This window comes from Bombina bombina, chromosome 1 (genome assembly GCF_027579735.1).
Source record: "Bombina bombina isolate aBomBom1 chromosome 1, aBomBom1.pri, whole genome shotgun sequence".
Classification (NCBI taxonomy): Eukaryota; Metazoa; Chordata; class Amphibia; order Anura; family Bombinatoridae; genus Bombina; species Bombina bombina.
Window position 1 is genome coordinate 1500471414 of NC_069499.1, and position 27416 is coordinate 1500498829.

At 39.7% G+C, this 27416-nt stretch overlaps 1 protein-coding gene across 1 annotated transcript in view; it reads right to left on the bottom strand.

Annotated features, from left to right (window-relative positions):
• The window catches only part of CEP112 (centrosomal protein 112), a 1492843-nt gene that overhangs the window by 1448002 nt on the left and 17425 nt on the right, over nt 1-27416 (bottom strand). Inside the window, exons 2-3 of the mRNA XM_053707805.1 lie at nt 17825-17947; nt 4508-4698 (exon numbers count right to left, since the gene is read on the bottom strand). Coding sequence (XP_053563780.1) covers nt 4508-4698; nt 17825-17924 — 291 coding nt within the window. The 5' untranslated portion in view covers nt 17925-17947. The remainder of the gene's footprint in view (nt 1-4507; nt 4699-17824; nt 17948-27416) is intronic.

The following is a 27416-nucleotide window of genomic DNA, read 5'->3' on the forward strand; positions in this document are numbered from 1 at the left end:
ACGAGTCCCGCACAGGGTCAGGTATGGGGAACATTTTCTTAAAAACAGGAGGGGGAACAAAGGGAATACCTGGTCTATCCCACTCCCTAGTAACGATATCCGCAATCCTCTTAGGGACCGGAAACGTATCCGTGTAAACAGGGACCTCTAGGTACTTGTCCATTTTACACAATTTCTCTGGGATTACCAAAGGGTCGCAGTCATACAGAGTAGCTAATACCTCCCTAAGCAAAACGCGGAGGTGTTCTAGTTTAAATTTAAAAGCCAATGTATCTGAATCTGTCTGAGGAGGAACCCTTCCTGAATCAGAGACTTCTCCCTCAGACATCAAATCCCTCGCTCCCACTTCAGAGCATTGTGAGGGAATATCGGATACGGCTACCAAAGCGTCAGAATGCTCATAATCTGTTCTTAAAACGGAGCTATCACGCTTTGCAGGTAACACGGGCAGTTTAGATAAGAAGGCTGTAAGAAAATTATCCATGACTGCCGCTAAGTCTTGTAATGTAAAAGGGTTAGACGCACTAGAGGTACTAGGCGTCGCTTGCGCGGGCGTAACTGGTTGTGACACTTGGGGAGAGGCACACGGGCTACCCTCGTTACCTTCAGTCTGAGAATCATCTTGGGCCACATTCTTAAGTGCAACAATATGATCTTTAAAGTGTATAGACATATCAGTACAAGTGGGACACATTCTGAGAGGGGGTTCCACCATGGCTTCTAAACACATTGAACAAGGATTTTCCTTAGTGTGAGACATGTTTAACAGACTAGTAATATACACAAGCAGGCTTGGAAATCACTTTAACCTCTTAAGGACATATGACGGAATTTTTCCGTCATAAAACAATTGAGCAAACTGAAAGCTGTGTCCTTAAAGGGTTAATCAAATAAAAAACACAAGTTGAAAAAAACGTTACTGTGCCTTTAAGAGATAAAAAGAGCACACAATTTTACAAAATAGTGAAAAATGCATCAATCTTTCTGAAATTTTCACAGTATGTAGCTAAAGCCTTAATAAGATTGCACCACATGTTTCAAAACGATTAACCCCTTAATGCCCAAACCGGAGCAGCCTAAAGCCAACACCCAGTTAAATGACTACAGCACCCTGTCACAGCCTTGCTGTGGCCCTACCTGCCCTTAGGGATCAGATTTGGGGGTATATAGCTTCTTTTAGGCCCTCAAACATCAGCAGGACCCTCCATGTGAAAAATCATGAACTTCTCTGCAATTCTAAGTGCGCATCTGAGGCGCGAAATTAGGCCCCTCCCACTCTACTCCGGAGCTGTGAGGCCTAGTAAATCACTCCTAAGTGACTAAAGCCATGTGGTAATAACCCCAGAAAGAGCCCAAAAGGGGCTTTCAAAGTGTCTTGCAAAACGATTTTTTCTTAGCCAAACAATCGATTGCCCTGAATAAGTGTCAACCAGTATATTAGCCCTATTATGTAAGCATTCAATTCCTTACTAAGTCTGTGAACATAGCTTACCCTCCCCTCATGGGGATATTGTCAGTCTCTTCTAGCATTATCTTAGTCTTGTCTAGAAATAAATGACTGAACATACCTTATTGCAAATCACCCTGCAAACTGTTCCCCCCAACTGAAGTTTTCTGGTACTCCTCAGTCCTGTGTGGGAACAGCAGTGGATTTTAGTTACAACATGCTAAAATCATTTTCCTCTCAGCAGAAATCTTCATCACTTTTCTGCTAGAGAGTAAATAGTACAAGCCGGTACCATTTAAAATAACAAACTTTTGATTGAAGATAATAAAACTACAATTCTAACACCACATTCACTTTACACTCCTGAGAGAGTGCTTAGAGTCGGCAAAGAGAATGACTGAGGGGTGGAGCTAGAGGGGGAGCTATATGGACAGCTTTGCTGTGTGCTCTCTTTGCCACTTCCTGTAGGGAATGAGAATATCCCACAAGTAAAGGATGAATCCGTGGACTGGATACACCTTGCAAGAGAAAAAAGATTATTTTAGCTCAGAAACAACTGGTACAACTGGTACTTGCCCAACATGTTCAGTATGTTGGGTAGCTCAGAGACTAACCAAATGCTCACAGTGGAACACCTAAGTGCCACTACTATAATGTAGCAGGATATAAAGGTCCTGTTTTGATACCTAAGAAACACACACAGAAGTCACAATACATTCTGATGAACATTCTGATGCCCTTTGTGAGTGGAGAACCCTAGAAGGCATTTTATTATCTGGAACAAGAGCTGGCAGTGGACTCCTACAGGTATGAGAATCAGATCCTGGCATGGCTGGGGATGACTACAGCAGTGCATTATCTTATGAATCTCACTTGGAAGTCAGAACTCCTACTGATAGGCCAGCTCCTGTGAAATTTATCAACTGCTTTGTGGCAATGGATGAGTTAAAGTGACCTCAAGACAGCAGATCAGTTAATTTACTAAAATGGTAAAATATGTTTCCTCAGAAGCCATGAAGGCAGCTGTCAGAACAGAGGGTGTACAAGTGTTCTCCCCAGGACCTTTTTAATGGGTGCACCACCCGGCTGATTTTACTGACCACCCGGCAAAAAGTTTAGCCAATATTAATCTAAAATTAATTTATTCCACAAATGATCATTAAATACAATTGTTTTAAATGATGCAAATAATTTATGCTTTGGATAGCTGAAAATTATATAACACTGCCCCCACCTGGGCGCCACATTTTCTGTGGAGAAAACTGAAAATGTTTTTTATGTTACAAACTTGAAATAAAACAAATCACTGTTCTTTGATAAGAGAAACAAGCGATGTTGGAAAAAGTATTAAATGGAGTGTATTTAGGACCCAGGATTCTACACAATCACTACCGTGTCACGTGTATTCTGGGTTCCCTGGGGCAGAGTATTCAGAAATGTAGTCCCCTGCAAAGGGGTTAATCCCATAGTGTAAAGTGATGGTAAACTCTCCCTTTTATAAAGAATGTTAGTAATATTTTAGATGGAGTTTAATTCATCAGATGTAATGCACTATAACTTACTTTTTAATATCGATATGAAATTAAAATACCCCGCGCTCCACCACCCACTTTAAAAGTCAATTTTTCTATGAGCTAACTGTCTGAATTGTTCTCCAATCAGCGCTCTAGCTACAACAAAAGTGCCATAAGGGCAGAGTGCTGACTGGAGAACAGTTCAAACATTTAGCTCACAGAAAAATTTACTTTTGAAGTGAGAGGGGAAGTGCAGGGAATTTGAATTTCATATTTATATTAAATATCTAAAATATCATTAATATTCCGGATCTGTTTTTATAAAGGGGAGAGTTTACCATCACTTTAAGTATCACTGGGACCAGCAGTGCTCAGCTGGGTCGTGTAACTAGCGCTGTTGATTGGATTCAAGTCCGTTTCCACATGGGACCAGCAGTGCTCTGCGGGTCTTAAACAGGACTTTAACCAAGTGATTAACCAATTTGCAGGGGTTAAACATATATGATTAAAGTGTTTTTAAATTTTAAAATGGCAAGCTCTAACAAATTAGAGAATGTAATTTTAACACTATAATGGGCCTTTAATATTGGTGCATATTTTAGCCGGGTTGTCAGTAACATCAGCCAAGTGGTGTGCCCATTAAATAGCTCCTGGTGAGAACACTGCATAAATTTATAATAAAATGCCATCATCTATAGCTCAGAAATGTTAGAACAGTACAAGGTATATAAAGTGCATTAATGAGACATTCTAATATGGTAATAAAATAATCTAATTCATTATAGCAATGCTTGCTGATAAAATTAAATTCACAAGCCAGAGCAGGTGAACTGAAGAATTTTCTTAAATTAGAATGTTCCTTTAAAGAGATAGAAAAGCCAAAAATAAACTGCATGATTCAGAAAGACAAATGTCAATCTAAAGATACTTTTAAATTCACTTCTGTTTTCAAAATACACTTTGTTCTCTTGGTAACCTTTGTTGAAAGAGCATGTGTACTACTGGGAGCTAGCTGATGATTGGTGGCTACACACATTTGTCTCTTGTCATTGGCTCACCAGATGTGCATTGCTGCTCTGAAGCTGACTTTAACTATGTGTTTAATCCCTCTGCTGGGGTTGAACACACAGTTATATACAAGGAATAGTCAAATAATAAATTTCTTTAACATATTGGAGCATTTTCTTTTTGAATTTTTAATATATCCCTTTAAATAAAGGCCCACAAACGAAAAGGAAATAAGGGGTTAACTCATTTCCATAAACAAAAAGAAATGTTGCCAAAATTCCCCCGAATAATCAGATCTCAGATAAAATAAAATAAAAATTCTAAGGCAAATGATTCATGCAATACAATTGTTTTTGTCTGTGCGTGTCTGCTGCTAAGACTTTCACTACATTACAAATCATAAAAACCGTCCAAATAGATAAGTAGCAGATGCATATTTTTACTTTTACACTCAACAAATTCATTAAAAAATAAAAAGCACCTAGCTTGGTTTTTTTCTGTCCCCAGAATAGGTTTGAGCGGTTTCATAGGTACCTACCATATATGTCGGTAATGTTTTAAGCATTCCTGCCTCGGGTTTCTGGGTAAAGGGCCCTTCCAGCACACCGCGCTTCAGCATATGGAGAAGCAACTTTGTGTGTAAGTTCCGATTCTTTCTGCCTGTAATTCCGGCTCCTGCCCCAGAGGGGTCACACAGTTTTTTAATCCATAATGCACATCTCTGCCGTTCTAGAAAAATACAAAATAAATATTTTAACATCATTTTAATATCATAGTCCCAGTTCAGCTGGACAACATGAATACTTGAAGAAGGCCTTTAATTGCTTAGTTTGCTGTATTATATTACAAGTCACTGCTTGTTCTCTAAGCAGGTACACCATATTAATGGGGGCGCAGGGAGCATATGTGTGTATGCACTGCATGTACTTGTGAAACAGTGATAACTTTTAATAGAAGCATTTTTAATATTAAAAATTGTAATGAAAATTTTATTTTATTGAAATGCATATTCCTTTAAAAAGCTGCATTTTTATTATTCACAACTGTCCATTCTTTGGAAAATTAACTTTCAATTGTAAATATACCAACAAAGACAGGGGAAGTCAAAAGTCAAATTTCTAAGCTGTCCGATGCAAAATTTCCAATGAGTGTACATATGTGTGTGTGTATATATATATATATATATGACAAGTTTTGCTACAGTGTTATACATTAGCAAGAGCACTAGAGCGCAACACTATTCCCTGTCATGTAGTCCCCCCAGACAGTTGCACACTACCTATCTAGAAATATTTTCAACAAAGAATAACAAAAGAACAAAGCAAATTTGATAATGGAAGCTAATTGGAAACTTTTTTTTAAATTACATTCTTTGTCTGAATCATGAAAGAAGCATTTTGGGTTTCATGTCCATTTAATGTCAATATAAGCTAATAAGGCTGTTTTTTAATATTTCATAGTAAGTTACTCAATTCTGCTCTAGTCGGGTTGCTGAAAACTGAAACTATACATAAGTCATCTGAAATATAATACAAATTAAATTAGCTATCTAAGATGACGCTAACGTCCAAAGCTGATGTAAGACAAATATATCTGTATCCAAATCTTAGTTAAACAAATTCAGGCTGCTTAGTTTGCATGGAACTAAAAAACTGACCTGGCAACTGATGACTTTCAACTTGTTGCCTTTATTATAGACCAGTAATTTATTTATATATTTGCCGGCCAGGTGTTTGGTGCCAGATGCAGTGCTACCTCCGCTGTACTCTTAAGAGTTACCATTTAGGGTGGGTCAGCCCACGTCTCCCAGCAGATGACCACAGAGATGGGTGTACTGGCCTGAGTATTTGCTGGGCTGCACAGCGTCAGACAAATGGGCCTTCATGCTGGAGAAGCCAGTACACTGCATCAGTGATGTGGAGTGAATATCTTTTTTCCTGCCTTTCTTCATGCAAAAAAACAGAATTTATGCTTACCTGATAAATTACTTTCTCCAATGGTGTGTCCGGTCCACGGCGTCATCCTTACTTGTGGGAATATCTCTTCCCCAACAGGAAATGGCAAAGAGTCCCAGCAAAGCTGGCCATATAGTCCCTCCTAGGCTCCGCCCACCCCAGTCATTCGACCGACGGACAGGAGGAAAAATATAGGAGAAACCATATGGTACCGTGGTGACTGTAGTTAGAGAAAATAATTCATCGGACCTGATTAAAAAACCAGGGCGGGCCGTGGACCGGACACACCGTTGGAGAAAGTAATTTATCAGGTAAGCATAAATTCTGTTTTCTCCAACATTAGTGTGTCCGGTCCACGGCGTCATCCTTACTTGTGGGAACCAATACCAAAGCTTTAGGACACGGATGAAGGGAGGGAACAAATCAGGTTACCTAAACGGAAGGCACCACGGCTTGCAAAACCTTTCTCCCAAAAATAGCCTCCGAAGAAGCAAAAGTATCAAATTTGTAAAATTTGGCAAAAGTGTGCAGTGAAGACCAAGTCGCTGCCTTACATATCTGATCAACAGAAGCCTCGTTCTTGAAGGCCCATGTGGAAGCAACAGCCCTAGTGGAGTGAGCTGTGATTCTTTCAGGAGGCTGCCGTCCGGCAGTCTCGTAAGCCAATCGGATGATGCTTTTAATCCAAAAGGAAAGAGAGGTAGAAGTCGCTTTTTGACCTCTCCTTTTACCAGAATAGACGACAAACAGAGAAGATGTTTGTCTGAAAACTTTTGTAGCTTCTAAATAGAATTTTAGAGCACGGACTACGTCCAAATTGTGTAACAAACGTTCCTTCTTTGAAACTGGATTCGGACAGAAAGAAGGTACAACTATCTCCTGGTTAATATTTTTGTTAGAAACAACCTTTGGAAGAAAACCAGGCTTAGTACGCAAAACCACCTTATCTGCATGGAACACCAGATAGGGCGGAGAACACTGCAGAGCAGATAACTCTGAAACTCTTCTAGCAGAAGAAATAGCAACCAAAAACAAAACTTTCCAAGATAACAACTTAATATCTATGGAATGTAGAGGTTCAAACGGAACCCCTTGAAGAACTGAAAGAACTAAATTTAAACTCCAGGGAGGAGTCAAAGGTCTGTTAACAGGCTTGATCCTAACCAGAGCCTGAACAAATGCTTGAACATCTGGCATAGCTGCCAGTCGTTTGTGTAGTAAGACAGATAAAGCAGAAATCTGTCCCTTTAGAGAACTCGCAGATAATCCTTTATCCAAACCTTCTTGCAGAAAGGAAAGAATCTTAGGAATTTTTATCTTATTCCAAGGGAATCCCTTGCATTCACACCAGCAGATATATCTTTTCCATATTTTATGGTAAATCTTTCTAGTTACCGGTTTTCTGGCCTGAACCAGAGTATCAATCACAGAATCTGAAAACCCACGCTTTGATAGAATCAAGCGTTCAATCTCCAAGCCGTCAGCTGGAGGGAGACCAGATTTGGATGTTCGAATGGACCCTGAACAAGAAGGTCCTGTCTCAAAGGTAGCTTCCATGGTGGAACCGATGACATATTCACCAGGTCTGCATACCAAGTCCTGCGTGGCCACGCAGGGGCTATCAAGATCACCGAGGCCCTCTCCTGTTTGATCCTGGCTACCAGCCTGGGAATAAGAGGAAACGGTGGAAACACATAAGCTAGGTTGAAGGTCCAAGGCGCTACTAGTGCATCCACTAGAGTCGCCTTGGGATCCCTGGATCTGGACCCGTAGCAAGGAACCTTGAAGTTCTGACGAGACGCCATCAGATCCATGTCTGGAATGCCCCATAATTGAGTCAATTGGGCAAAAATCTCCGGGTGGAGTTCCCACTCCCCCGGATGGAATGTCTGACGACTCAGATAATCCGCTTCCCAGTTTTCCACACCTGGGATGTGGATCGCAGATAGATGGCAGGAGTGATTCTCCGCCCATTGTATTATTTTGGTTACTTCTTTCATCACCAGGGAACTCCTTGTTCCCCCCTGATGATTGATATACGCAACAGTCGTCATGTTGTCTGATTGGAATCTTATGAATCTGGCCTTTGCAAGCTGAGGCCAAGCCCTGAGAGCATTGAATATCGCTCTTAGTTCCAGAATGTTTATCGGGAGAAGAGACTCTTCCCGAGACCATAGTCCCTGAGCTTTCAGGGATTCCCAGACCGCACCCCAGCCCACTAGACTGGCGTCGGTCGTGACAATGACCCACTCTGGTCTGCGGAAGCTCATTCCCTGGGATAGGTGGTCCAGGGATATCCACCAACGGAGTGAATCTCTGGTCTTCTGATCTACTTGAATCACTGGAGACAAGTTTGTATAGTCCCCATTCCACTGTCTCAGCATGCACAGTTGTAATGGTCTTAGATGAATTCGCGCAAAAGGAACTATGTCCATTGCTGCAACCATCAACCCTACTACTTCCATGCACTGCGCTATGGAAGGACGTGGAACAGAATGAAGAACTTGACAAGCGCTTAGAAGTTTTGACTTTCTGACATCTGTCAGAAAGATCCTCATTTCTAAGGAATCTATTATTGTTCCCAAGAAGGGAACTCTTGTTGACGGAGACAGAGAACTTTTTTCTATGTTCACCTTCCATCCGTGAGATCTGAGAAAGGCCAGAACGATGTCTGAGTGAGCCTTTGCCTTTGAAAGAGACGACGCTTGTACTAGAATGTCGTCCAAGTACGGTACTACTGCAATGCCCCTTGGTCTTAGAACCGCTAGAAGGGACCCGAGTACCTTTGTGAAAATCCTTGGAGCAGTGGCTAATCCGAATGGGAGGGCCACAAACTGGTAATGTTTGTCCAGAAAGGCGAACCTTAGGAACTGATGATCTTCTTTGTGGATAGGGATATGTAGATACGCATCCTTTAGATCCACGGTAGTCATAAATTGACCTTCCTGGATAGTGGGTAGAATCGTTCGAATGGTTTCCATTTTGAACGATGGTACCCTGAGAAATTTGTTTAGGATCTTTAAATCCAGAATTGGTCTGAAGGTTCCCTCTTTTTGGGAACTACGAACAGATTTGAGTAAAATCCCATTCCTTGTTCCGTCATTGGAACTGGGTGTATCACTCCCATCTTTAACAGGTCTTCTACACAATGTAAGAATGCCTGTCTCTTTATTTGGTTTGAGGATAAGTGAGACATGTGGAACCTTCCCCTTGGGGGTAGTTCCTTGAATTCCAGAAGATAACCCTGAGAAACTATTTCTAGCGTCCAGGGATCCTGAACATCTCTTGCCCAAGCCTGAGCAAAGAGAGAGAGTCTGCCCCCCACTAGATCCGGTCCCGGATCGGGGGCTACTCCTTCATGCTGTTTTGTTAGCGGTAGCAGGCTTCTTGGTCTGCTTACCCTTGTTCCAGCCTTGCATTGATTTCCAGGCTGTTTTGGACTGTGAGGCATTACCCTCTTGCTTAGAGGATGCAGAATTAGAGGCCGGTCCGTTCCTGAAATTACGAAAGGAACGAAAATTAGACTTATTCTTGGCCTTGAAAGGCCTATCTTGTGGGAGGGCGTGACCCTTTCCCCCCCTGATGTCTGAGATAATCTCTTTCAATTCTGGTCCAAAGAGAGTTTTACCCTTGAAGGGGATGTTAAGCAATTTTGTCTTGGATGATACATCCGCTGACCAAGACTTTAGCCAAAGCGCTCTGCGCGCCACAATTGCAAACCCTGAATTTTTCGCCGCTAATCTAGCTAATTGCAAAGCAGCATCTAAAATAAAAGAGTTAGCCAACTTAAGTGCGTGAACTCTGTCCATAACCTCCTCATATGGAGTCTCTCTACTGAGCGACTTTTCTAGTTCCTCGAACCAGAGCCACGCTGCTGTAGTGACAGGAACAATGCACGAAATGGGTTGTAGAAGGTAACCCTGCTGTACAAAAATCTTTTTAAGCAAACCTTCCAATTTTTTATCCATAGGATCTGTGAAAGCACAACTATCCTCGATAGGAATAGTAGTGCGCTTGTTTAGAGTAGAAACTGCCCCTTCGACCTTAGGGACTGTCTGCCATAAGTCCTTTCTGGGGTCGACCATAGGAAATAATTTCTTAAATATAGGAGGGGGGACAAAAGGTATGCCGGGCTTCTCCCACTCCTTATTCACTATGTCCGCCACCCGCTTGGGTATAGGAAAAGCGTCGGGGTGCACCGGAACCTCTAGGAACTTGTCCATCTTGCATAATTTTTCTGGAATGACCAAGTTGTCACAATCATCCAGAGTAGATAACACCTCCTTAAGCAGTGCGCGGAGATGTTCTAATTTAAATGTCACAACATCAGGTTCAGCCTGTTGAGAAATTTTTCCTGAATCTGAAATTTCTCCATCTGACAAAACCTCCCTCATGGCCCCTTCAGATTGGTGTGAGGGTATGTCAGAACAGTTATCATCAGCGTCCTCTTGCTCTTCAGTGTTTAAAACAGAGCAATCGCGCTTTCTCTGATATGCAGGCATTTTGGATAAAATATTTGCTATGGAGTTATCCATTACAGCCGTCAATTGTTGCATGGTAATAAGCATTGGCGCGCTAGAAGTACTAGGGGCCTCCTCCGTGGGTAAAACTGGCGTAGACACAGAAGGAGATGATGTAGAACCATGTCTACTCCCTTCATCTGAGGAATCATCTTGGGCAATTTCATTATCTGTGGCAGTACTGTCCTTACTTTGTTTGGACGCTATGGCACAATTATCACACAATTTTGAAGGGGGAGACACATTGGCTTTCATACATATAGAACATAGCTTATCTGAAGGCACAGACATGTTAAACAGGCTTAAACTTGTCAATAAAGCACAAAAACCGTTTTAAAACAAAACCGTTACTGTCTCTTTAAATTTTAAACAGAGCACACTTTATTACTGAATATGTGAAAAAATATGAAGGAATTGTTCAAAATTTACCAAAATTTCACCACAGTGTCTTAAAGCATTAAAAGTATTGCACACCAATTTTCAGAGCTTTAACCCTTAAAATAACGAAACCGGAGCCGGTTACAGATTTAACCCCTATACAGTCCCAGCTACAGCCTTTGCTGTGACTTTACCAAGCCCAGAGGGGAATACGATACCAAATGACGCCTTTTAGGAACTTTTCCAACTACTTTCAGGTCCTCACACATGCATCTGCATGTCTTGCTCTCAAAAACAACTGCGCAGTAATGGCGCGAAAATGAGGCTCAGCCTACAACTGGGAAGGCCCTTCCTGACTGGAAAAGGTGTCTAACATAGTGCCTGACGTTAAAAAACGTTCCCAAAGTTTATAAGTGTGAATTATCAGCATAAACATGTATAAAATGTCCAAATAAAGCAATCGATTTAGCCCATAAAAGTGTCTACCAGTTTTATAGCCCATATTAAGCCCTTTATTCTGTTTGAGACTAAGAAAATGGCTTACCGGTCCCCATGAGGGGAAATGACAGCCTTCCAGCATTACACAGTCTTGTTAGAAATATGGCTAGTCATACCTTAAGCAGAAAAGTCTGCTAACTGTTTCCCCCAATTGAAGTTACTTCATCTCAACAGTCCTATGTGGAAACAGCAATCGATTTTAGTTACTGTCTGCTAAAATCATCTTCCTCTCACAAACAGAAATCTTCATCCTTTTCTGTTTCAGAGTAAATAGTACATACCAGCACTATTTTAAAATAACAAACTCTTGATAGTAGAATAAAAAAACTACAACTAAACACCACATACTCTTAACCATCTCCGTGGAGATGTTGCCTGTGCAACGGAAAAGAGAATGACTGGGGTGGGCGGAGCCTAGGAGGGACTATATGGCCAGCTTTGCTGGGACTCTTTGCCATTTCCTGTTGGGGAAGAGATATTTCCACAAGTAAGGATGACGCCGTGGACCGGACACACCAATGTTGGAGAAACATAATTTATGCTTACCTGATAAATTTATTTCTCTTGTGGTGTATCCAGTCCACGGATCATCCATTACTTGTGGCTTATTCTCCTTCCCAACAGGAAGTTGCAAGAGGATCACCCACAGCAGAGCTGCTATATAGCTCCTCCCCTAACTTCTATATCCAGTCATTCGACCGAAGACAAGCAGAGAAAGGAGAAACCATAGGGTGCAGTGGTGACTGTAGTTTAAAGTTAAAAAATACCTGCCTTAAAATGACAGGGCGGGCCGTGGACTGGATACACCACAAGAGAAATAAATTTATCAGGCAAGCATAAATTATGTTTACTCTTGTAAGGTGTATCCAGTCCACGGATCATCCATTACTTGTGGGATACCAATACCAAAGCTAAAGTACACAGATGAAGGGAGGGACAAGGCAGGTACTTAAACGGAAGGTACCACTGCCTGTAAAACCTTTTTCCCAAAAATAGCCTCCAAAGAAGCAAAAGTATAACATTTATTGAATTTTGAAAAGGTATGAAGCGAAGACCAAGTCGCCACCTTGCAAATCTGTTCAACAGAAGCCTCATTTTTAAAGGCCCATGTGGAAGCCACAGCTCTAGTAGAATGAGCTGTAATCCTTTCAGGAGGCTGCTGGCCAGCAGTCTCATAAGCTAAGCGGATTATGCTTTTTAGCCAAAACGAAAGAGAGGTTGCCGAAGCCTTTTGGCCTCTCCTCTGTCCAGAGTAGACAACAAACAAAGCAGATGTTTGACGAAAATCTTTAGTAGCTTGTAAATAATACTTTAAAGCACGAACCACGTCAAGATTGTGTAATAGACGTTCCTTCTTTGAAGAAGGATTAGAACACAATGATGGAACAACAATCTCCTGATTGATATTCTTATTAGATATCACCTTAAGCAAAAACCCAGGTTTGGTATGCAGAACTACCTTATCTGCATGGAAGATCAGATAAGGAGAATCACATTGTAAGGCAGATAACTCGGAAACTCTACGAGCCGAGGAAATAGCTACCAAAAAAAGAACTTTCCAAGATAAAAGTTTGATATCTATGGAATGAAGAGGTTCAAACGGAACCCCTTGAAGAACTTTAAGAACCAAATTTAAGCTCCATGGCGGAGCAACAGGTTTAAACACAGGCTTGATTCTAACTAAAGCCTGACAAAATGCCTGAACGTCTGGAACATCCGCCAGACGCTTGTGCAAAAGAATAGACAGAGCAGAAATCTGTCCCTTTAAGGAACTAGCTGACAATCCTTTTTCCAATCCTTCTTGGAGAAAAGATAATATCTTGGGAATCCTGACCTTACTCCATGAGTAACCCTTGGATTCACACCAATAAAGATATTTACGCCATATCTTATGATAGATTTTCCTGGTGACAGGCTTTCGTGCCTGAATTAAGGTATATATGACTGACTCGGAGAAGCCACGCTTTGATAAAATCAAGCGTTCAATCTCCAGGCAGTCAGTCTCAGAGAAATTAGATTTGGATGGTTGAAAGGACCTTGAAGTAGAAGGTCCTGTCTCAGCGGCAGAGTCCATGGTGGAAAGGATGACATGTCCACCAGATCTGCATACCAAGTCCTGCGTGGCCACGCAGGCGCTATCAAGATCACCGATGCTCTCTTCTGCTTGATTTTGGCAATCAGACGAGGGAGCAGAGGAAACGGTGGAAACACATAAGCCAGGTTGAAAGACCAAGGTGCTGCTAGAGCATCTATCAGCGTCGCCTTGGGATCCCTGGACCTGGATCCGTAACAAGGAAGTTTGGCGTTCTGGCGAGACGCCATGAGATCCAGTTTTGTTTTGTCCCAACGATGAATCAATTGTGCAAACACCTCCGGATGGAGTTCCCACTCCCCCGGATGAAAAGTCTGACGAATTAGAAAATCCGCCTGCCAGTTCTCTACACCTGGGATATGGATAGCTGATAGGTGGCAAGAGTGAATCTCTGCCCAGCGAATTATCTTTGAGACTTCTAACATCGCTAGGGAACTCCTTGTTCCCCCTTGATGGTTGATGTAAGCCACAGTCGTGATGTTGTCCGACTGAAATCTGATGAACCTCATTGTCGCTAGCTGAGGCCAAGCCTGAAGAGCATTGAATATCGCTCTCAGTTCCAGAATGTTTATTGGAAGGAGTGTCTCCTCCTGAGTCCACGATCCCTGAGCCTTCAAAGAGTTCCAGACTGCCCCCCAGCCTAGAAGGCTGGCATCTGTCGTTACAATTGTCCAATCTGGCCTGCGAAAGGTCATACCTTTGGACAGATGGACCGGAGATAGCCACCAGAGAAGAGAATCCCTGGTCTCTAGATCCAGATTTAGAAGAGGGGACAAATCTGTGTAATCCCCATTCCACTGACTGAGCATGCAGAGTTGCAGCGGTCTGAGATGTAGGCGTGCAAATGGCACTATGTCCATTGCTGCTACCATTAAGCCAATTACTTCCATACACTGAGCCACCGAAGGGCGAGAAGTGGAATAAAGAACACAACAGGAATTTAGAAGTTTTGATAACCTGGACTCTGTCCGGTAAATCCTCATTTCTACAGAATCTATCAGAGTTCCCAGAAAGGAGACTCTTGTGAGAGGGGATAGAGAACTCTTTTCTTGGTTCACCTTCCACCCATGCGACCTCAGAAATGACAGAACTATGTCCGTATGAGACTTGGCAATTTGGAAATTTGACGCCTGTATCAGGATGTCGTCTAAATAAGGGGCCACTGCTATGCCCCGCGGTCTTAGGACCGCTAGAAGTGACCCCAGAACCTTCGTAAAGATTCTTGCGGCTGTAGCTAATCCAAAGGGAAGAGCTACAAACTGGTAATGCCTGTCTAGGAAGGCAAACCTGAGAAACCGATGATGATCATTGTGTATCGGAATGTGAAGATAAGCATCCTTTAAATCGACTGTAGTCATATATTGACCCTCCTGGATCATAGGTAGGATGGTACGAATAGTCTCCATCTTGAATGATGGAACTCTGAGGAATTTGTTTAAGATCTTGAGATCTAAAATTGGTCTGAAGGTTCCCTCTGTTTTGGGAACCACAAACAGATTTGAGTAAAATCCCAGTCCCTGTTCCTCCTTTGGAACTGGATGGATCACTCCCATAACTAGGAGATCTTGAACACAGTGTAAGAATTCCTCTCTCTTTATCTGGTTTGCAGATAATTGTGAAAGGTGAAATCTCCCTTTTGGAGGGGAAGCTTTTAAGTCCAGAAGATATCCTTGGGATATAATTTAAACGCCCAGGGATCCTGGACATCTCTTGCCCAAGACTGGGCGAAGAGTGAAAATCTGCCCCGTACTAGATCCGTTACCGGATAGGGGGCCGATCCTTCATGCTGTCTTAGAGGCAGCAGCAGGCTTTTTGGCCTGCTTGCCTTTGTTCCAGGTCTGGTTAGGTTTCCAGACCGACTTGGACTGAGCAAAAGTTCCCTCTTGTTTTGCATTAGAGGAAGTTGATGCCGCACTCGCCTTGAAGTTTCGAAAGGCATGAAAATTAGTCTGTTTGGCCCTTGATTTGGACCTATCCTGAGGAAGGGCATGACCTTTTCCTCCAGTGATATCAGAAATGATCTCCTTCAAACCAGGCCTGCCATAAGTCCCGTGTGGTGGCATCTATTGGAAACATTTTCTTAAAAATAGGAGGGGGAGAGAACGGCACACCTGGTCTATCCCATTCCTTAGTAATAATTTCTGTAAACCTTTTAGGTATTGGAAAAACATCAGTGCACACCGGCACTGCATAGTATTTATCCAATCTACACAATTTCTCTGGCACTGCAATTGTATCACAGTCATTCAGAGCAGCTAAAACCTCCCTGAGCAATACGCGGAGGTGTTCAAGCTTAAATTTAAATGTAGACATATCAGAATCAGGTGGAATCCTCTTCCCTGAGTCAGAAACATCACCCACAGAAAGAAGCTCTCCTTCCTCAGCTTCTGCATATTGTGAGGGAGTATTAGACATAGCTCTTAAAGCGTCAGTATGCTCTGTATTTCTTCTAACTCCAGAGCTGTCTCGCTTTCCTCTAAACCCAGGTAGTCTGGATAATACCGCTGACAGTGTATTATCCATGACCGCCGCCATGTCTTGTAAGGAAAACGCTATGGGCGCACTAGATGTACTTGGCGCCATTAGAGCGTGAGTCCCTTGAGCGGGAGTCAAAGGGTCTGACATGTGGGGCGAGTTAGTCGGCATAACTTCCCCCTTGTCAGATTCCTCTGGTGATACATTTTTTAAAGACAGAATATGATCTTTATTACTTAAAGTGAAATCAGTACATTTGGTACACATTCTAAGAGGGGGTTCCACCATGGCTTCTAAACATAATGAACAAGGAGTTTCCTCTATGTCAGACATGTTTAAACAGACTAGCAATGAGACCAGCAAGCTTGGAAAACACTTAAAGTTAACAAGCAAAAAATAAAAACGGTACTGTGCCTTTAAGAGAAACAAATTTTGTCAGAATTTGAAAAACAGTGAAAAAAAGCAGTAAATGAAACAAAATTTTTACAGTGTGTATAATAAGCTAACAGAGCATTGCACCCACTTGCAAATGGATGATTAACCCCTTAGTTCAAAAAACGGATCAAAAAATCGATATAGACGTTTTTTAACAGTCACAACAAACTGCCACAGCTCTGCTGTGGCCCTACCTTCCCAAACAAACGACTTTGGAAAGCCTAAGAGCCCTTTAGAGAGGTCCTATAGCATTCAGGGGACTCCTGGAGGAAGCTGGATGTCTCAGTCTGTAAAAGTTACTGCACAATAAAGCGCTAAATTAGGCCCCTCCCACTCATGTGAAAACAGTGAAAGCCTCAGGAAACTGTTTCTAGGCAAATTTAAGCCAGCCATGTGGAAAAAAACTAGGCCCCAATAAAGTTTTATCACCAAAGCATTTATAAAAACGCTTAAACATTTCCAGCAAATGTTTTATATTGCAAATCTATAAGAGTATTACCTCTGAAAGTAAGCATGATACCAGTCGCTATTAAATCACTGTATTCAGGCTTACCTTACATAAATCTGGTATCAGCAGCATTTTCTAGCATTTACATCTCTAGAAAAAAAAATTAACTGCACATACCTCATAGCAGGATAACCTGCACGCCATTCCCCAGCTGAAGTTACCTCTCTCTTCAGTTATGTGTGAGAACAGCAATGGATCTTAGTTACAACCTGCTAAGATCATAGAAATCACAGGCAGATTCTTCTTCTATTTTCTGCCTGGGACAAAATAGTACAACTCCGGTACCATTTAAAAATAACAAACTTTTGATTGAAGAAAAAAACAACTACGTTTCACCACTTCTCTCTTACTACTTCCATGCTTGTCGAAAGTTGCAATAGAATGACTGGATATAGCAGTTAGGGGAGGAGCTATATAGCAGCTATGCTGTGGGTGATCCTCTTGCAACTTCCTGTTGGGAAGGAGAATATCCCACAAGTAATGGATGATCCGTGGACTGGATACACCTTACAAGAGAAATATGAACAGATTTACGTCAAAGTTTCTACGTTTTTAATGATTAGAAAACATTGGAAATGAACTTCAACATAACATGTTCCAGCAAACTTAAGAGGGACATTAAAGGGACATTAAACACAACATTTTTCTTTCACGATTCAGATAGAGAATACAATTTTAAACAATATTCCAGATTACTTCTATTATCTAATTTGCTTCATTCTTTAGGTATCCTTTGTTGAAGAAATAGCAATGCACATGGGTGAGCCAATCACACGAGGCATATATGTGCAGCCACCAATCAGCAGCTACTGAGCCTATTTAGATATGCTTTTAAACAAAGGATAGTAAGAGAATGATGCAAATTAGAGAATAGAAGTAAATTGGAAAGTTGTTTAAAATTGCATGCTCTTTCTAAATCATGAAAGAAAAAATTGGGTTTCATGTCCCTTTAAGTTATAGCTGCACCACTATGTCGCTTTAACAAAGGTCTGACCTTGTTTTTGAGGTAACTTGAGGATATATGGCTTCATGTCGACAAGAAAGTGATCAAACTCAGCATCTAATCTCTCCCAGGCATCTTCCTGATTGCTCATTGTTGTTCTTATGCAAATATGATCTGTAAATAAACACATAATATTTTGTACTGATAACTTAATATGCCTTTCCATGAGGCTTACTCGTATGTCTTATCTACAAATCGTATGAACCCCACAGATATGAACTGTAAATAAACACATAATATTATGTACTGATAACTTAATATGCCTTTCCATGAGGCTCACTCGTATGTCTTATCTACAAATCGTATGAACCCCACAGATATGATCTGTAAATAAACACATAATATTATGTACTGATAACTTAATATGCCTTACCATGAGGCTCACTCGTATGTCGTATCTACAGATCGTATGAACCCCACAGATATGATCTGTAAATAAACACATAATATTATGTACTGATAACTTAATATGCCTTTCCATGAGGCTCACTCGTATGTCGTATCTACAGATCACATGAACCCGCACAGATAAGCTCTGTAAATAAACACATATTATGTACTGATAACTTAATATGCCTTTCCATGAGGCTCACTCGTATGTCTTATCTACAGATCGTATGAACCCCACAGATATGATCTGTAAATAAACACATAATATTATGTACTGATAACTTAACCTCTTAAGGACATATGACGGAATATTTCCGTCATAAAACAATTGAGCAAACTGAAAGCTGTGTCCTTAAAGGGTTAATATGCCTTTCCATGAGGCTCACTTGTATGTCTTATCTACAGCTCGTATGAACCCCACAGATATGATCTGTAAATAAACACATAATATTATGTACTGATAACTTAATATGCCTTTCCATGAGGCTCACTCGTATGTCTTATCTACAGATCGTATGAACCCCACAGATAATATTATGTGTTTATTTACAGAGCTTATCTGTGGGGTTCATAGGATCTGTAGATAAGACATACGAGTGAGCCTCATGGAAAGGCATATTAAGTTATCAGTACATAATATTATGTATTTATTTACAGATCTTATCTGTGCGGGTTCATACGATTTGTAGATACGACATACGAGTGAGCCTCATGGAAAGGCATATTAAGTTATCAGTACATAATATTATGTGTTTATTTACAGAGCTTATCTACTGATAACTTAATATGCCTTTCCATGAGGCTCACTCGTATGTCGTATCTACAAATCGTATGAACCCGCACAGATAAGCTCTGTAAATAAATACATAATATTATGTACTGATAACTTAACATGCCTCTCCATGAGGCTCACTTGTATGTCTTATCTACAAATCGTATGAACCCGCACAGATAAGCTCTGTAAATAAACACATAATATTATGTACTGATAACTTAATATGCCTTTCCATGAGGCTCACTCGTATGTCGTATCTACAAATCGTATAAACCCCACAGATAAGCTCTGTAAATAAACACATAATATTATGTACTGATAACTTAATATGCCTTCCCATGAGGCTCACTCGTATGTCGTATCTATAAATCGTATGAACCCCAGAGATATGATCTGTAAATAAACACACAATATTATGTACTTATAACTTAATATGCCTTTATATGAGGCTCACTCGTATGTCTTATCTACAGGTGGTATGAACCCCACAGATAAGCTCTGTAAATAAACACATAATATTATATACTGATAACTTAATATGCCTTTATATGAGGCTCACTCATATGTCTTATCTACAAATCTTATGAACCCCACAGATATGATCTGTAAATAAACACATAATATTATGTACTGATAACTTAATATGCCTTTCCATGAGGCTCACTCATATGTCGTATCTACAAATCGTATAAACCCCACAGATAAGCTCTGTAAATAAACACATAATATTATGTACTGATAACTTAATATGCCTTTCCATGAGGCTCACTCATATGTCTTATCTACAAATCGTATGAACCCCACAGATATGATCTGTAAATAAACACATATTATGTACTGATAACTTAATATGCCATTTCAAGAGGCTCACTCGTATGTCGTATCTACAAATCGTATGAACCCGCAAAGATAAGCACTGTAAATAAACACATAATATTATGTACTGATAAATTAATATGCCTTTCCATGAGGCTCACTCGTATGTCGTATCTACAAATCGTATAAACCCCACAGATAAGCTCTGTAAATAAACACATAATATTATGTACTGATAACTTAATATGCCTTCCCATGAGGCTCACTCGTATGTCTTATCTACAAATCGTATGAACCCGCACAGATAAGCTCTGTAAATAAACACATAATATTATGTACTGATAACTTAATATGCCTTTATATGAGGCTCACTCGTATGTCTTATCTACAGGTGGTATGAACCCCACAGATAAGCTCTGTAAATAAACACATAATATTATGTACTGATAACTTAATATGCCTTTCCATGAGGCTCACTCGTATGTCGTATCTACAAATCGTATAAACCCCACAGATAAGATCTGTAAATAAACACATAATATTATGTACTGATAACTTAATATGCCTTTATATGAGGCTCACTCGTATGTCTTATCTACAGGTGGTATGAACCCCACAGATAAGCTCTGTAAATAAACACATAATATTATATACTGATAACTTAATATGCCTTTATATGAGGCTCACTCATATGTCTTATCTACAAATCTTATGAACCCCACAGATATGATCTGTAAATAAACACATAATATTATGTACTGATAACTTAATATGCCTTTCCATGAGGCTCACTCATATGTCGTATCTACAAATCGTATAAACCCCACAGATAAGCTCTGTAAATAAACACATAATATTATGTACTGATAACTTAATATGCCTTTCCATGAGGCTCACTCGTATGTCTTATCTACAAATCGTATGAACCCCACAGATATGATCTGTAAATAAACACATAATATTATGTACTGATAACTTAATATGCCTTCCCATGAGGCTCACTCGTATGTCGTATCTATAAATCGTATGAACCCCAGAGATATGATCTGTAAATAAACACACAATATTATGTACTTATAACTTAATATGCCTTTATATGAGGCTCACTCGTATGTCTTATCTACAGGTGGTATGAACCCCACAGATAAGCTCTGTAAATAAACACATAATATTATATACTGATAACTTAATATGCCTTTATATGAGGCTCACTCATATGTCTTATCTACAAATCTTATGAACCCCACAGATATGATCTGTAAATAAACACATAATATTATGTACTGATAACTTAATATGCCTTTCCATGAGGCTCACTCATATGTCGTATCTACAAATCGTATAAACCCCACAGATAAGCTCTGTAAATAAACACATAATATTATGTACTGATAACTTAATATGCCTTTCCATGAGGCTCACTCATATGTCTTATCTACAAATCGTATGAACCCCACAGATATGATCTGTAAATAAACACATATTATGTACTGATAACTTAATATGCCATTTCAAGAGGCTCACTCGTATGTCGTATCTACAAATCGTATGAACCCGCAAAGATAAGCACTGTAAATAAACACATAATATTATGTACTGATAAATTAATATGCCTTTCCATGAGGCTCACTCGTATGTCGTATCTACAAATCGTATAAACCCCACAGATAAGCTCTGTAAATAAACACATAATATTATGTACTGATAACTTAATATGCCTTCCCATGAGGCTCACTCGTATGTCTTATCTACAAATCGTATGAACCCGCACAGATAAGCTCTGTAAATAAACACATAATATTATGTACTGATAACTTAATATGCCTTTATATGAGGCTCACTCGTATGTCTTATCTACAGGTGGTATGAACCCCACAGATAAGCTCTGTAAATAAACACATAATATTATGTACTGATAACTTAATATGCCTTTCCATGAGGCTCACTCGTATGTCGTATCTACAAATCGTATAAACCCCACAGATAAGATCTGTAAATAAACACATAATATTATGTACTGATAACTTAATATGCCTTTATATGAGGCTCACTCGTATGTCTTATCTACAGGTGGTATGAACCCCACAGATAAGCTCTGTAAATAAACACATAATATTATATACTGATAACTTAATATGCCTTTATATGAGGCTCACTCATATGTCTTATCTACAAATCTTATGAACCCCACAGATATGATCTGTAAATAAACACATAATATTATGTACTGATAACTTAATATGCCTTTCCATGAGGCTCACTCATATGTCGTATCTACAAATCGTATAAACCCCACAGATAAGCTCTGTAAATAAACACATAATATTATGTACTGATAACTTAATATGCCTTTCCATGAGGCTCACTCGTATGTCTTATCTACAAATCGTATGAACCCCACAGATATGATCTGTAAATAAACACATAATATTATGTACTGATAACTTAATATGCCATTTCAAGAGGCTCACTCGTATGTCGTATCTACAAATCGTATAAACCCCACAGATAAGCTCTGTAAATAAACACATAATATTATGTACTGATAACTTAATATGCCTTCCCATGAGGCTCACTTGTATGTCTTATCTACAAATCGTATGAACCCGCACAGATAAGCTCTGTAAATAAACACATAATATTATGTACTGATAACTTAATATGCCTTTATATGAGGCTCACTCGTATGTCTTATCTACAGGTGGTATGAACCCCACAGATAAGCTCTGTAAATAAACACATAATATTATGTACTGATAACTTAATATGCCTTCCCATGAGGCTCACTCGTATGTTGTATCTACAAATCGTATAAACCCCCACAGATAAGCTCTGTAAATCCCAAAACACAGTCCCTTTCTGATGACTACAAGGTCCCCTAATGAATTAAATGCCCCTTCTCATTCAGAGACCTTAAAGGAACATACAAAACTTTTATTTTTCTTTCATAATTCAGGTTGATCAGTAATGGTGAACCTTGGCCCTCCGGATGTTTCAGAACTACATTTCCCCATATATGCTCGACTGGACTTCAGAGTGCTTAAGCATAATTAGAAATGTAGTTCTGAAACATCTGGAGTGCCAAGGTTCACCATCACTGCGATAGACCATACAATTTTAAGCAACTTTCCAATTTACTTTTACCATCTAATTTACTTTATGTTGGTATCCTTTGTTGAAAAGCATACCTAGGTAGGCTCAAAAGCAGCAATGCACTACTGGGAGCTAGTGCTGATTGGTGGCTGCACATATATGCCTCTTGATATTGGCTCAGCCGATGTGTTCAGCTAGAACCCAGTAGTGCATTGCTGGTCCTTCAACAAAAGAGTATTTTGTAAATAAAGCAAATTAGACAACTGGAGTAAACTGGAATTGTTTATGAAACTATATGATCTATCTGAATCACATATGGGGTTTTATATCCCTTTAACAAATCAGTGTAACAAAAAACTAAAATATAAAAGGACACAACGCAGTGTGATACATCAAGGCAAGAGAGTCTTGAATCATTACAGAAGAAATAACACAATGTCCTAATTGTCCTGGGACAGTCTCGGTTTTTCACCTTGTGTCCTGAGTTATAATTATTCTGGGTCTCTGTCCCACATTGAAAACATCTGCCTCGAGTTATGAGCTTGGTATAGATGCCTGACTGTGGTTAAAGGGCCATGGTACGTACCAATTGTTGATGCACTTTAAAGTGATGCAGCATAGCTGTAAAAAGCGGACTAGAAAATATCACCTGAACATCTCTATGTAAAAAAGAAAGATATTTTATCTCAAAATTTCCTAAGTATTCACACCCCACTGTAAATACACTTTAACCAGCCAACCAGGATGCTAGTCCCAGGACTTACAAGGGAGCGTGAATTTGGCATGTGCAGGCACAGTCATGTTATTTTCCTATTCAGTTTAAGGAAGTTTATTATAAAATCTCAAGATATTTCAGTGAAATCTCATGAGATCACAGCAAAGCATAGGATGACCTCAGCGCTGACACTAGGTAGCAGCAGAAATATAACTGAACTGTTCATAGAGCACTTACATAGAGGTAAAATATCTTCCCTTTTTTTTTACATAGAGCTGCTCAGGTGATATTTTCATGTCAGCTTTTTACAGTTATGCTGCATCAATTTCAAGTGATTTAGCATAAGAGTATTACGTCCCTTTGTATATATTTATTTGCATACTGTGTTCTGCAATTCACTTTAGAACAGAAGAATAACGTGCATATTGTGTGCAATTTACACTGAGGCGTTGTGGAATTAATTTTGTGGGTATTATTTCTGCTGACGACTATTTTCCCTTTGCTGTATCACACTATGCTGGCGCCCTCTTGTGTTTATTTTAGTTATGTCTTCATAATAATTGTTTACAACCATAATACTAATACAGAGAGATTATGTGGTTCCATGAGGTTTATAATTCACAATAACAAGAAATTAACAAATAATATTAGGATACGTACTATAAAAGTATAGCTAATAAAACCATTATTAAATTATTGTCCTTTATAACAGTCCTGTAGGATTCTGCTGTTGAAAATCAAAGGGACAGTAAATGTGTATTTGCAAACGTTAATGTAAAGCTTTAATGATTCAGACAAAAAAAAAATCCATTTATTTCTATGGTCTAACCTGCTTTGTTCTCTTGATATCTTTTCCTTAAAAGCATACCTAAGTAGGCTCAAGAACAGCAATGTACTACTGGGAGATAGCTGCTGATTGGTGGCTGCACATATGTCTTTTGTCATTAGCTCACCCAATGTGTTCATCTACTTCCTAGTAGTTCATTGCTGCTCCTTCGACAAAGGATACCAAGAGAATGAAGCAAACTTGGTAATAGATGTACAATGAAAAGGTTTTACATTTGTATGTTCTATCTCAACCATGAGAGAACATTTTTTGAGTTTCTTGTCCCTTTAACTTCTAAGAAACTATCCCCTCCTAGGTTCTTACAATGAATTAGCTGTATTGTCAGAAGTTTCTCAAACAATGAACAAACCATAAAGCGCATAAAACCCAACTAGACAGAAACAAACACAATCACAACAGAGAGAGGCAAACAGTGTCATCCAAAGGATCTCATATGTGGCCCCTGAGCCATCAAAACTGGGCACCTGGGGGCCAAGGCTCCTAAAATTTTACTTCTAACACCTACATTTTTATTCTACATATAATAATACAGGTGAAACTCGAAAAATTAGAATATTGTGCAAAAGTTTATTTATTTCACTAATGCAACTTAAAAGGTGAAACTAATATATGAGATAGACTCATTACATGCAAAGCAAGATAGTTCAAGCCGTGATTTGTCATAATTGTGATGATTATGGCTAACAGCTCATGAAAACTCCAAATCCACAATCTCAGAAAATTAGAATATTACATGCAATCAATAAAACAAGGATTGTACATAGAACAATATCGGACCTCTGAAAAGTATAAGCATGCATACTGTATGTACTCAGTACTTGGTTTGGGCCCCTTTTGCAGCAATTACTGCCTCAATGCGGAGTGGCATGGAAGCTATCAGCCTGTGGCACTGCTGAGGTGTTATGGAAGACCAGGATGCTTCAATAGCAGCCTTCAGCTCTTCTGCATTGTTCGGTCTCATCTTTCTCTTGGCAATGCCCCATAGATTCTCTATGGGGTTCAGGTCAGGCGAGTTTGCTGGCCAATCAAGCACAGTAATCCCACGGTCATTGAACCAGGTTTTGGTGCTTTTGGCAGTGTGGGCAGGTGCCAAGTCCTGCTGGAAAATGAAGTCAGCATCCCCATAGAGGTCGTCTGCGGAAGGAAGCATGAAGTGCTCCAAAATCTCCTGGTAGATGGCTGTGTTGACCCTGGACTTCATGAAGCACAGTGGACCAACACCAGCAGATGACATGGCTCCCCAAATCAACACAGACTGTGGAAACTTCACACTGGACTTAAAGCATCTTGCGGTGTGTGCCTCTCCATTCTTTCTCCATACTCTTGGTCCTTGGTTTCCAAATGAGATGCAAAATTTGCTCTCATCAGAAAAGAGGACTTTGGACCACTGAGCAACAGACCAGGTCTGTTTTTCTTTAGCCCAGGTAAGACGCTTCTGACTTTGTTTGTTGTACAGGAGTGGCTTGACAAGAGGAATACAACATTTGGAAGCCCATGTCCAGGATCCGTCTGTGTGTAGTGGCTCTTGATGCACTGACTCCAGCCTCAGTCCACTCCTTGTGAAAGTCCCCAACACCTTTGAATGGCCTTTTCCTGACAATCATCTCCAGGCTGCAGTCATCCCTGCTGCTTGTGCACCTTTTTCTTCCACATTTTTCCCTTCCACATAACTTTATATTAAGGTGCTTTGATACAGCACTTTGGGAACATCCAACTTCTTTTGAAATTATCTTTTGAGGCTTTCCCTCCTTATGGAGATGTCAATGATGGTTTTCTGCACAACTGTCAGGTCAGCAGTCTTTCCCATGATTGTGATTCCTACTGAACCAGACTGAGAGACCATTTAAATGCTCAGGAACCCTTTGCAGGTGTTATGGCTTAATTAGCTGATTAGAGTGTGACACTTTGAGCCTAGAATATTGCACCTTTTCACAATATTCTAATTTTCTGAGATTGTGGATTTGAGGTTTTCATGAGCTGTAAACCATAATCATCACAATTATGACAAATCACGGCTTGAGCTATCTTAATTTGCATGTAATGAGTCTATTTCACCTTTTAAGTTTCATTAGTGAAATAAATTAACTTTTGCACGATATTCTAATTTTTCGAGTTTCCCCTGTATATAACTAAATTTACACACACAAAAAATGTGCCTGTGCGTCTGGCACTGCTGACTTACTGGAACCACAGCAAAATGGGTTTATTTCTTTATCAATTTATTTAATTATTTAAATGTGTTTTCTTGCTAATTGTTTTTTGTTTTTTTACCTGTCCTTGAAAAAAAAGGTACAGTTCACTGGAAAATGTTGTGGTATGTTTTAAAGTTTCACAAACGTTCTCTGTCAGAATTTGTTTTTTTACCTTATAATGTAACTAGGGTTGCAAATAGTCCAGTATTTTAGCAAGTCCCTGAGTGTTAGCTAAAAAAGGTCTAAACTCGTCATTATAAATATGGAGGAGAAAGAAGTGAGAGGCAGTCAACGAGGTCAAATCACTTCTATTTACACATGTTACTGGCAGCCAAGGAGGTAAAATGACTGCTTAGTTGTAAAAAAATATACATTATCAGATTAAGATTTTAGGCTACACTACAGCTTTTGGGGGATCATTGTGTGACCATCTACCTTTGTGCCCAGTCACTGAGTGATTGACCAGTATTCACATGTCAATAACACAGATTTCCTTTCGGTATATTCATGTGTACAAAACATTCACTGCCAGGTTCTTTTCTTGATGATGCTAAAGGTGAGGAACTTCAAATGGAAGAGCTATTGTGGATATTGTTTTCACACCACCAATGGGCACAAAAGAAACTTTATTTAAAGGGACAAAAAGGTGCAAAAAGAAAATGCTCTAAGGTGTTATGTATTTTATTAAAGGAATAGTCTAGTCAACATTAAACTTACATGACTCAGAGCATGCAATTTTAAGCAACTTTCTAATT